Raw genomic sequence first — 12,129 nt, forward strand, 5'->3', positions numbered from 1 at the left:
AGTGAAATCTCCAGCCACTTCAAACTTTTTCAGTCGGTCTACTAGTGTGTCCATACAACTGCAATTTATAGTCATCTGTTATAAATAAAGGCAACTAATAACTGACAGCAGAACAAAAACTTGACCAAACAGCTGAAACTCAGACAGCCGGTCAAAATAAGACTGCTATCTTATACACAAACACCACACATAAAGATCAAAAGTTCAAGTGAGTTGGTGTTAACTTCTTTTAACTGCTAATGTAGCCTACTCTGATTCTGTATCCAGGCTGACTGTTGCGTTGCCCTATGTTGCCTGTGTCTCAGCCAAAAAGCTGCACTTAAGGCTTTCCCTTTCTTTTTCCATTTCTCTTTGCATTCACTGAATCAACATTAAAATGAAAATGTTAAAGCTATTTTCTACTACCACTACTATCACACTCACCCCGTCTCCCCATATTTAATGTGCAAGTTTCCATAGTTTCCAGGAAGTTTCCATATGAATGCCCCAATGTACATGTAAAGCCTTCCCATACAGCACACGCTACATATAGGTCAGACTGCATATGCTTCTGTCTGCCTGGTTGAAAGCTTCTGAGAAGCTCTTCTGAAATGCTTTGGGATTTCTTGGCCTAAACTGTAGGAATATTTCCCCACACAGTGCCATATTTTTCACAGAGAACAAAGTGTACTCGCTGGTCCTCAAACGGACTCGAACACAGAGAGACAAAGGAAACCCCAGACCAAGTTGGAAAAAGAGGTGTGAAAATAAGCATGCAGGCTGGCTTAGTGGCGGTTACATGCGTTGCTCTCAGGGTCGACTCAGCTTGGCTTATCATAAAAGGCTTCCTTTGAGACATCCTCTTGGAGGATATCAAAGACATTCTGTGGTGGAGATCCAACTTGAGAGAGATCAAATGGAAATAAAGAACCTTCACCTTCCTCCAGTCCGTCAGTATCTGGCATAGCCATTCTGGGTGATGAATACTACAGTAGACTGCTGGCAAAATAAGCCTTTTTCCCATGAAAGGTGAAGAGAGATTGGGAAAGTAGTTTCTCTTACATTATTTTCTCCACTAAAGGCAGCAAGGCCTCAACTACAGCCCCAGCATTTCTCCACAGAACTGTGCAGTACCTCATCTACCGTGTGAAAATATTTACTCTTTGTACATTACTCTGTTCACACAGTGCAAAATATTATTTCACATCCATATGATGGGAATGAATATTAATTCAGTAGTGGTCAAAAGTTTACCTACACTTGTAAAGAACATGTATCATGGCAGTCTTGAGTTCCAATGATTTCTCCAACTCTCATTTTTCTGTGATGGAATGAGTGGAACACAAACTACTTTGTAACAAAATCATCCATAAAACCACCTGTTTAATGTAATTGCACTTTTTCAGGACATAAAGACTTAAGTGAGACATACAGCATTTAGTTTGGTTAAAACTTCAGGATTTTCAACTAAACTCACCGAGGCCGTTTATAATAATTTATAATCATTTTTAAATGTTTTTATTGAGCTAAACAGTATAGTTCATATACAATTGAGTTGAAACTTTACATTTTGATTTAATATCAAAATATTTCTCTCACCAAATACAAAAAATTACATTCACACAAAGTTATAAGATCAGCGCTATTAAGACCACACACCATTTTTTAAATGTATTTAAACTAAAACTAAAGTTTAAACTAAACTAAATTTCAACCAATTTTGGAATATTTCCTATTGCGTTTCCATATTCCATATTATTATAAGTATAGCTTTTTATTTTTTATATTTTTAATAGACTAATTTCAACCCTCTAATTTTGTTACAGGCAATTGTATTAACTTTTCTCAAGTTTAAGTCCAGTCATTTTTGTTACAAGCCAAAACCTACTTTTTAAAAAATATTTTGTACAGTCAATGTGTACAGTCACAAGGCCTTGAGGTTTATTGTGATGTCTTTTAAAACATGCAACACCTTTTCTGTTGTGTACTTCAATAACATCAAAAACAGATAATGAACTGCTAATGTAGCACATGTTGTCCATGTATTTCTTGCTAATGTTACGTGATGTCATATTTGGCAACCTTGACGTCTTAAAAACATGGAGGACTTTGAAACCAAACTCTCCCCCCTAAAAATTGGAGTTTCAGAGACTTTGTTTCTTGCCTTCTGGTGACTTTTAAAGAATGAAAATAAAAGAAATAATAAGCACACTGCCACAGCATTGTATGTTTTGTATGTAACTGTATACTTTTATTTTACTTTTAATTCTCAGGAAAGGATCCCCCTGCCCTTGAGAGTGCACACCGCTGCCCTCTGTTTGTCAGCCTCTCGATGGTGATCGACAGAAAAGTCAACACAGGAGATTTTTTAAAAATTAAAATACATTTTATTTCTTTCTCTTCTACATTTCTCCATCTGTCTCTCACTCACTGAGGAGGATGAGGGGCAACAGTACAGCAGACTACCGGTACAGCTCCAGGAATGGGTTGTGATAACTACAAGGGGGGAAATGTATGAAGATTTGTCATACATTGGGAGAAATACAGGAGACAGGGACAGGCAAACAATATCATGTGGACCTATTGCTAAACTCTGCAAAATATCAACCCAATAGCAAACTTTTATGATTCATCACCTTCAATGATTAGCATCATATGGCTGACATCAATAATGTAGTTTAGACTTTAGACTTCAGACTTAAGTCTGTTCATCAGAGGTCAAATATTTCATATATTTAATATATCAAATGAAACTTAATATATCAAATATTTTTCACTTGTTTGCAAAATGTCATATAGCCACAGATTTCCCTTCGGAACAAACAAACAAACAAACAAAATAAACAACAACATATATTTGTGGAGTGGAAATGATATTTTGTACACATTCAAAATTGGAGTATGCATTGGTTTGTACACATTTACACATTTCAATGTATTTGTACAAAATGTTTTTACACATTCAGGACTCCAGAGTCTGACCAGACAAGGGCTGGAGCAGCATATGGTGAGAGTCTGTGCCGAGTCCATGCCGGACTTTGTGCTGCGGAGCTTTGCCATTTGGCTGCCTCTGCCCCTGCTGTCCCTATCATTTCATTTTCCTCTGTTTTATACAGGACACAGTAGCAGATTGTATGTGTGAGGACACACACATTTACACACACAATGAACAACAAATGCAATACAAATACATACACTTAATCATATGGTTAACATGTAAATGGTCAAATTTTACAAACTAAAATATGCATAATGAAACAATCATTTGCGCAGTGAATTAACATGCGCAGATACTGCAATTTACACACACACGCACGCATGCACACACACACACACACACACACACACACACAGACACACACACACACACACACACACACACACACACACACACACACACACACACACAGACACAGACACACACACACACACACACACACGGCAGAGCCACTAATGTTACCCACCTACTGTGCTGGGCGCAGCAGGTGGCTCTCTGTGAGGAGTGGAGGAGGATACAACTGACATCAGCGTGTATTGAACAAACAATGATCAGTCTGCTAATGCTAAGGAGACCAGGCACTGGGGTTCTGGTGGAGGTGAGGCTACTTACGAGGACCTTCCAGACATGTGGGCTACCAATAGAAGGAAACATCCACACACAAACAGCCACCCACAAACAGAGGACGTCTGATAGGACAGGACAGCTTGTTGTAGGCATTGACGTGGGCGGAGGATAGAACAGTGTGATACAGCAATCAACACTTATCCCAGAATTATATTTAAAATTAGTTTCACATATTGCGAATGACTCATCTCATCGAAACAAAATTTACATGGGCTCTTCAAAATATCTTTGAACGCTGGCAGTATCTGAGAGGCAGCTGACATGCATTGTAGCTCTGCAGTGATGAAGAACCCACAACGCTGCCCTCATACATAATTCCATACAGTGATTAAGTAGCAACATCCTCCCTGAAATCCCCTCACAGCATGAGCAGAAAGAGACATCTGATTATTTTCTTCACATAGCACTTAAAGGCAGAATGAGTAGGAAGTTCCTAAAAACAATGTAGACTCATACAAAGGTAATCCCTTTTGATCATTAGAAGTGTGTGGTGGTGTCTCTATCTGCAGAAACCCTGTCCTCTGTCTGTATTTTTCTGACATTTCTGGGAATCAAGCTTTCAGTTCTGGGTGTGTAGTAGAATACCCGACCCCGACCTGTCAGGGATTTCAGCTTGAAATAGAGTGACAGTAAAGGCTTCTTGGGATCTCTGCGCTTCAGGAACCTTGGGTTATGCCAGACGAATCAGCCACACAGGAAAAATGAGAGAGTAATTTTCTCAGAGTTACCATTATTTTACTCTAAAAGAGTATTTTTTATTCATTTTGGATAGTAATTATTTCCAATGGCCACTAGAGTAGGAGGAAAAAAATAGAGTAAATCCTATTGGAGTAATTTCAAGAACACGCCCACTAATTTTTCTTAGGTTTCGTTTCTGCTGCCATTTTCTATCCCAGCAGTGGAAGGTCGAGGTGAACGGCAGTGGTGGACGGCGGTAAGCCAGGTAAGTCAGCAAAGTATTGAAATCGATTTTATTTCAGATAAAATGTCAGCAGAATTTTTGTTGGCTTACTTTAAAGGTAATTTGTGAGTAACATTGCAGCTGGCGAGTGTGTGGGTCTCACACACTGCAATGTCGATGCTAACGTTAGTTTCAACACAAACTATAATGTTAAATGTGAATTTAAACCGAGCCTCACTCTTGTTAGCTTAATTTACCACGTGTGTGTTTTATTGAGCTTAATTTTTACTGACCATTTTATCGAAGGTTTACTCTGAATTGAGTTGTGCCTAGGTTAGCAAGTGTGTTTGATTTTTTTTTTTTTTATGGACCAGTCTAGTATGTGTGGACTGTTTTCTCTGCTGTTCGGTTAGCAAGCATGTGTGTTTCACGAGTCATGACGTTTTACCAGACTTGTTTTTCGGTTACTAAGTGGGTTTTTGTGTGTGAACCGCAAGCACGTGTATTTTGAATTGACGCATTTACAACACCGACTGTTTTAATTGCTCTTCGGTTATGTTAGCTACCCGACATGTGGACCGTTAGCAAGCACGTGTATTTTACTCTGAATTGAGTCAGTTAAGGAGCGTATCCTCGAAGACATGTTCGGACAGCTTTTTCAAAAACATGAATTAATTTCTGAACCGTTTGTGAAAAAGACTAGATCATTTGAATGGCGGGATCTTCCGCTTTCCGAGCATATTTGAGTGGTGCCTGTGTGACACCAAGGGACCAAGCAGTGTGTGTATGTAATCACGTCAGTGTTTCCTCGTTTGGGCCCGCCACAGTCTCTCACAGGAAAAAAAATAAAAATAAAAAATTTCTCACGTGTGTCTACGTGCAGTGAGCCCGCACTCGAGAGAGGCGGCAGTTTGAGAGGCTGACTGGCAGAGATGAAAGCTGGTGAAACGCTAGCATGGTTATTTAAAACACCATCTCTGATCTCTGCCTGCACATAGATTTCCATTACAAGTCCCACATTTTGTTTTTGTTGCCTTCTGGTCTTCCATTTATCAATACATTGTCTATTTTCCAATTATAGCTATATAACACTTTTATGTGAGCCAAAGTCATCATCTATTATTGTTGAGATAAGATAAATGTTGACAAAATGTATTTATTTGCTGTTAGTAGTTGTTTATCTGGCTTCACATGTAGCTTCAAAACACGTAAGAGTTTTAATTAGATGCAAATGCGGAGTGGTATCAAGCCTACCTGTAGATAGGGCTTTTGTAATACTTAAGCTAATTGTAGCATTCAATGCATGAATTGTGGTGCTCTATATTATCTTAGTAACTGTCTTATTTTTTTTATTTCCCATAAAGGATGCAGGCTGTAAGAGTGAAATACCGAGACCGCCAGAAATACATTTGTTATGAAGGGCAACTGACCTTCAAATCATTTTTGGAGTGTGGTGAGTGAAACAAATTGCACAACCTACTGAGTGTCATGTTTAAATTAGTGATGCTGTCTTACATTTATTATTATTATTATTATTATTATTATTATTATTGTCAAGGACCCTTAGAAGTATATTTATTTGATTTTGGACCCCCATCTCTAAATGTTGTTTCGTGTACCCTGCGAAAAAGAATGATTTGAGTTAGAAATGTTTGCTGTAAAAGTATATTGAAAAATTTGCAAAAATCTTAATGATTAAAAAAAAAATTAAAGGCAGATCTACAAGCTCATAGCGCGGCACTTGTGCTATGAGCTTGCAGGTTTGCAATCTTGAATATTTTTTTTTTTATTGCTAAAGTATAAAATCGTTGTTTTTAAGTGGTTCAGATCTAAAGTGACACAGATGTATGACCTTTTATAATAAAAATAAGATTAATGGCACAACAGAATGTCAATCTTGTGCAATATTGTTTTGTCTTCACAGTTTCCAAGAAATTTGAAATTCCTACCTTGGACTTAAAAGTCTATGATGATTTGAACACTGAAGTTGACGAGGATGCGTTTGCGTTTCTTGTAACGAAACCAGACCTGGGTGTGCTTGAGGTCTGTTTGCCCACGGGCTCAGATTTTGAGGGTGAGTCACTTGTTAACTTGGGAGTCTTATACAGTAATCCATGCAGTCCTGGCTAACCTTGTAATGCAACATAGTAAAGAGAGACTTATCCACGTTGCATCACATTTTGAATAAACATGCCTTTTCAGACACTTAAGAAAGCATCTGAGGAATAACTAGCTTGGTGTGTGGATCCATCCTAATCTATTGTGATCTTTTACATTATTCTTATTACAGACGATCCCCTCTTGCTAATGACATGTTATTATTATCACACCTGTTATGTCAACATGCTAGATTCAGTGAGCCCCTCTACAAGCCACTCCATTGCCAGCAGCAACAGCTCCTTTCTCAGCTCTGGTGCAGATAATGAAGGGGACTCTGATGACACCATCATTTTGCAGCCTAGTCCTGCCCAAAGAAACAGAGCCGACGTGACTCGTCTCGCTCAGGTAGTAAGCTTTGCAGATGGAGAGATCAAGATCAAGATGGTGATTCTGATAAAAAGGGTAAGGGGGGGAAATGGCCAAGTAAATTTGCAGAGTAGTACGGGGCATGGTTTACATTTTTGTCACTGTAAATGTAATGGGGCACCAAATCCCTGTGTCCCTCACCTTTTTTTCCTCTCACACTTAGAACATTGAAAACATTCTGAGGGAGAAACCTGGAGGAGAGAGGATCCTTGCAGAGTATGCTCGGAAAAAAAGCCTAACAGATTCCAGAAGACGTGACATGGTGAAGATATTGGTTGCACACATGGCGAGTGAACATGGGTATGTTATGTAATTAATATCCGACCCTAACATTTATGGTTTTATTTGGTGCAGACCAAGTGCTGAAGGCATCGGCATAGCACTACTTTTGATTGGATCTCGTGTGTGTGTGTGTGTGTGTGTGTGCGTGTGTGCTGTAGGACAAGTCCTTCAAGGCGTGTTAAAGAGGACTACGCAAAGGGCATCACTGCCTTGTTTCCATACCTGGCCGATCCCCAGGGCACTTTGGGCTATGTAAGTACATAAAACAAGTCTAACCTCTTTACTCATTACTTCTGGTATTGATCAAAAAAACGAGTGAGATTTCAACTAAATAATAACATTTCTGTATGCTGACCCTTTCTCCTAACCTCAACAAGTTGAACACAGCAGATGTTAGACTGGTTGATCTTGATTTTAGCAATTCTCCAGACAAGGACATGTGTTAAGTTTTTTAAGGAGGAAAAATAAAACACTTTCTTGGTTTTTAGGAGCAGTATTACAATCCAGTAGATGGGAGTGGATTTCTTGCATGGAGAGTGAAAACGCTTCAAAAAGAAGCCTCAGAAGGACAAAAGAAAAGAAACCCTCAGCCACTGACAGGTACATGATTTTGAGTGTAGTTAGATTTTTTTTTATGAGAATGGGCTTTATGCACCACTCCACTACTTCCTGAACTTCAGCCAATTCCTTTATTTCCTGTCTTACATTATTGGACCAACTGATGAATTCAGGTGTGCCTGATCATTGTTGTGAGGTCAGACATACCTGGATTAATCAGTTTGTCCAATAATGTAAGACAGGAAATAAAGGAGCTGGCTTAGATTCAGGAAATAGTGGAGCTGTGCATAAAGCCCATTCACATGTTAAATTCATTTTTAATGTGCATAGTCCTTGTTTTGTTACAGTGGTGGGCATCGCAGGGGGTTTAGCAAAAAGATGAGTGGTCATCTGTGTAAGGGGTGAAAGTGGCTCAACTTTTTTGAGAAGTAAAGAAAGTATTGCATCAGTGTGTGGTTTCACTGTTTACTGATCACTGTTACAGGTGGTCCAGATTCTGGTGACAGAACCCCCTTCAGTAAGGAAAACCAGCTAACCACAGAAACCCAGTGTCGTGAGGCCATCGCACTGATGAAGCATACAACTGATGAAGCAATCATCAAGGAGAAGATGAGACAGACCTTCACCCATCGCCAAGCAATGGTTCATGACCCAGTGAAGTCCTCTGAAATATTCACCACCTTTCCAAGATTTCTTGACATCACAGGACTGGTATATCACTCTTAACTGCCTTGCATTAAAATCGAGCTGAAATGAAAAATGAGTTTAAACAGACCACATCCCTGGTCATCCCTGGTGTACCTATTAACAATGTATGCCATGTTGTTTTCTGTATTCCATCTTGTCTGCAGATAGAGCAGGATTTCAGTCTGATGTTTGGTGATGACATCTCTGCAAAGTTCCTGGAGAAGTGGCCTACTCACTACAGGCAGAAAGTCCTTGAACAAAGCCGTGGCCTCACCCAGACAAGCGACCTTGAAGATCTCCTTCATAACGCTGAATCCACAACAGAAGAACTGGAAGATGGTACACTCGAATTAAAGAAATAATAATAATAATGGAAGAGGGAAATGGATTTGGAACAAAAATATAAACATTGTAGTAAAAATGTCTTTCTGAATTTGCTTGTATTTTCAGGATGGGACAGTGAGATGTCCTCCATCTTGCTCCTTATACACCTCATGCCACCATCACCTCATGGCCGCAACAAGAGACCAGGAAAGCTCTCCGCCAGACAAGCCATTGAACACCTTGTGAAATTTATCAAGGTAATGTTACAGTTTAATTAAAGTTTAAGAAGGCTCACTGTTCTGTCTGTAATATTAAACCATAAAACTATACTCTTGTGAAATCATGTGATGACCATGCTCATCTGTAATCAGCGAGTGCCCTGTGATATTTATCTGATTTGGCTCCCCACAGATCTATCACCATCGGCCTCAGATACGCTGATGAATATGTTTATTTCTTTTACATTTAGCAGAATAAAAGCCACTGTCTCACGGTGCATTTCATTATTATAAACTTCACCCTCAGAGCTCTCTGTCCTCAGACTGTCCTGACCTGTCCCTGAACATCACACAGGGACAACATGGAGCTGCCTGTGTGATTGGCTACCAAGTTTTATTCATGCTTACATCAGGCTGAGTTCAACAAATCAGTTTATGCTATTGATCGATTTAAGTAGTTAAATACAGTAATCATCATTGTGTAGTGGCAGGAAAGACCATTTAATCTGTATTCTCACTGTTCTCAGGTCAAATATTTATGTGATTAAAATGTGATTAATTTTGATTATTAATTACAAAGCCTCTAATTAATTAGATTCATTTTTTTAATCGAGTCCCGGCCTTATAAAAAATAAAATATAAGACTGGAAATGTAATGGTTCATCTTGCATTTTGTGGCAATAAGTGATTCTGGTGGTGATGATGGGGCCTTAAACTGCAACAGATTAATTTTAATAGCAAGACTAATTAAGTTTTCTTGTCACAGACTGGGACCAGTGTTGAGGGGCATCTGGACAGCATCACAGAGAGCCGTCAACCCTATCTACTGGCTGTGGGGACCAAGAGGAGCGCCGTACACAAATATTTCATTGTGATTGACAAACATGCAATCCCGTGTCAGTCACCAGATTCTCTTGCCTCTTTTGACGAGCTTTTCAAAGCTCATTTCGTCTTCGCTACCTCGTACAACAGGGATCTGGCAAATGTCTACCACTTCTTGCAAACCGCTGTTTACCAGATTGATGCTGCTACCACCAAGGTGAATCCCAGGGTCAAAGAGATGAGAGCTCGGATGCTGCACTGATTTGATGCAGAGATGTTTTGTTTTATTTGCAAAGGTCCTCAGGCAAATGCGATCCAATCCTGGTGTTTACTTCGCAATCTCCCACTTATATTTGGAGACTTGGTTTGTCGAGATGATCAACACTGGTATTTGCTTCTGTTGTTGCTTCAAATAGCAGATATTGTATTTTCTTTCATGTTATCAACTGGCATTACCATTTATTTGAAACATTTGATTTCAGAGCACCATGGGTTATTCAAGCATTTATATCCCAACAAGAAGCTACTACCAAAGCATCATTTTATGGTGCATTATCCGACATGTATTTGTAAAATTGGACCACTTTTGCATACCTGGTGCATGCGCTATGAAGCGAAGCACAATTTCTTTAAAAAACAACTAAAAAGCTTCAAAAATATAACTAAAACATTAGCAAAGAAACACCAAAGTCAAGTAGCATATAGTTGGCAGACATTTGAGCCTGACAGACTGGTGCTTGGTCCAAGTAAAATGGTAGCTTTAAACGTGATGGACAGAGGCTGTGAGATAGCAGAGGCTCTTCAGGTAGCAGTTGACACTAAGGTGTTGGATGTTAGATGGGCCAAACACCATGGAAATATGTATCGTCCTGGTTTAGTTGTTTGTCTCAAAGTGCTTAATGAGATGCCAGTTTTTCACAAAATCCACCGTGTTGTTCTTAAAGATGAGAGGTTACTGTTGTGTACATTTGCACTACAAACAGTGTGTATGGATGAGCATTTTTATGCATTTAAAGTTGTGTGTACTGCAGAAGGACCTCATGTTGTTGATGTCAAAGAGCTTTTGTTTTACAAAGCATTTGATATGCAGATGTCATACAGCAATGATGATTCAAGTTCATTTATTGTTCCATACTGTTTCCTGTGATAAAAGAATCGCTAAGCTGTAACTATTGCACTGGGGATGAACAATGGATTTCTGAATTTCTTTGCCCATAACTCATATTTTAATTTATTTATATTTTCTCCTCTTTTATCTAATCCACCCGATTTCAAAGAGCACATTGTGTCCAAATTGTGATGGCCCACCAATTGGGCGTAAATGTTTTGGCTGTGCTGATGGCTATTGCAATATTTTACAGCCTTATCTGCAGCTGCTGGCGTGGTGATAGTGTGCATACCTGTTTGCAATATTCTATTTGTTTTCATTATGGAATTTGTCACCATGAACGACTTTTTTTTCCTCATATTGATTACTCTGTCCATGGAGTCTTATTTATGGAGATTTTTGTTGCAGGTTTTGAGGGCATTTGAATTTTTCATGTATTATACAATGCTGTCATATTACAAAGGCCAAACGGTATGGACATATTATGGGTGCTCATGTGTTATGCATTTAAGAAAAATACAAGTCGTGCATTGTTGAATATTCATTTCTGGTCTTTTTTATTTCAAACATTTTAATCCAGAGTTATCATTTTTAAAATCAATATTGAGTAAAATACAACTCTTTATTGAGTGAAATAGAACTCTATTCATAGTAGAATTTGACCTCTATTTTGAGGCAGTTACTACTCTGAACAGAGTAAAATACAACTCCATTAATAGTAGAATTATATCTCTATTATGAGGCAGTTACTACTCTGAACAGAGTAAAATACAACTCTATTAATAGTAGAATTATAACTCTATTATGAGGCAGTTACTACTCTGTACAGAGTAAAATACAACTCTGTATTGAGTGAAATGGTGTTGGAGTTGTTCTCACTTTATGCTAAATAGAGTAAATTTTAATCTTGTGGAGTAAAATATGAACTCTAGATGGAGTAGAAATAACTCTGAAAATTTAACTCTATGACAAGAGTAAATTTTACTCTTTTTGGACTGGGACCAAATACTATCTTTTTGGGAGTAAAATTTTACTCAAATTGAGTAAATTTTACTCTTCAAAATTTCCTGTGCAGCTTTGGACAAAAATTAAGAAATGA

At 38.5% G+C, this 12,129-nt stretch overlaps 1 protein-coding gene across 2 annotated transcripts; it reads left to right on the plus strand.

Annotated features, from left to right (window-relative positions):
• The first annotated feature begins 4,474 nt into the window (after window positions 1-4,474).
• LOC140999994 (uncharacterized) lies at window positions 4,475-11,389 on the plus strand. Of its 2 annotated transcripts, none has more exons than XM_073470603.1 (11): window positions 4,475-4,547; window positions 5,870-5,958; window positions 6,430-6,579; window positions 6,856-7,067; window positions 7,195-7,331; window positions 7,472-7,565; window positions 7,802-7,913; window positions 8,356-8,582; window positions 8,723-8,897; window positions 9,009-9,139; window positions 9,867-11,389. In XM_073470603.1, exons 2-11 carry the CDS (start codon window positions 5,871-5,873, stop codon window positions 10,182-10,184), a joined length of 1,644 nt encoding a protein of 547 aa, XP_073326704.1. In that variant the 5' UTR covers window positions 4,475-4,547; window position 5,870; the 3' UTR covers window positions 10,185-11,389. The 2 variants fall into 2 exon arrangements, with proteins under 2 accessions (XP_073326704.1, XP_073326705.1); XM_073470604.1 differs by having other exon boundaries at window positions 6,856-7,010.
• The last annotated feature ends 740 nt before the right edge of the window (window positions 11,390-12,129 follow it).

Source organism: Pagrus major, chromosome 7, assembly GCF_040436345.1.
Source record: "Pagrus major chromosome 7, Pma_NU_1.0".
NCBI classification, from domain to species: domain Eukaryota; kingdom Metazoa; phylum Chordata; class Actinopteri; order Spariformes; family Sparidae; genus Pagrus; species Pagrus major.

Bases quoted from the DNA above. Each gene is read 5' to 3' on its own strand.
- LOC140999994 (XM_073470603.1), top strand. From the start codon at position 5,871: ATGCAGGCTGTAAGAGTGAAATACCGAGACCGCCAGAAATACATTTGT. The intron at 7,332-7,471 runs GTATGTTATGTA...TGTGTGCTGTAG, and splicing joins CACATGGCGAGTGAACATGG to GACAAGTCCTTCAAGGCGTG. The intron at 8,583-8,722 runs GTATATCACTCT...TCTTGTCTGCAG, and splicing joins TTCTTGACATCACAGGACTG to ATAGAGCAGGATTTCAGTCT.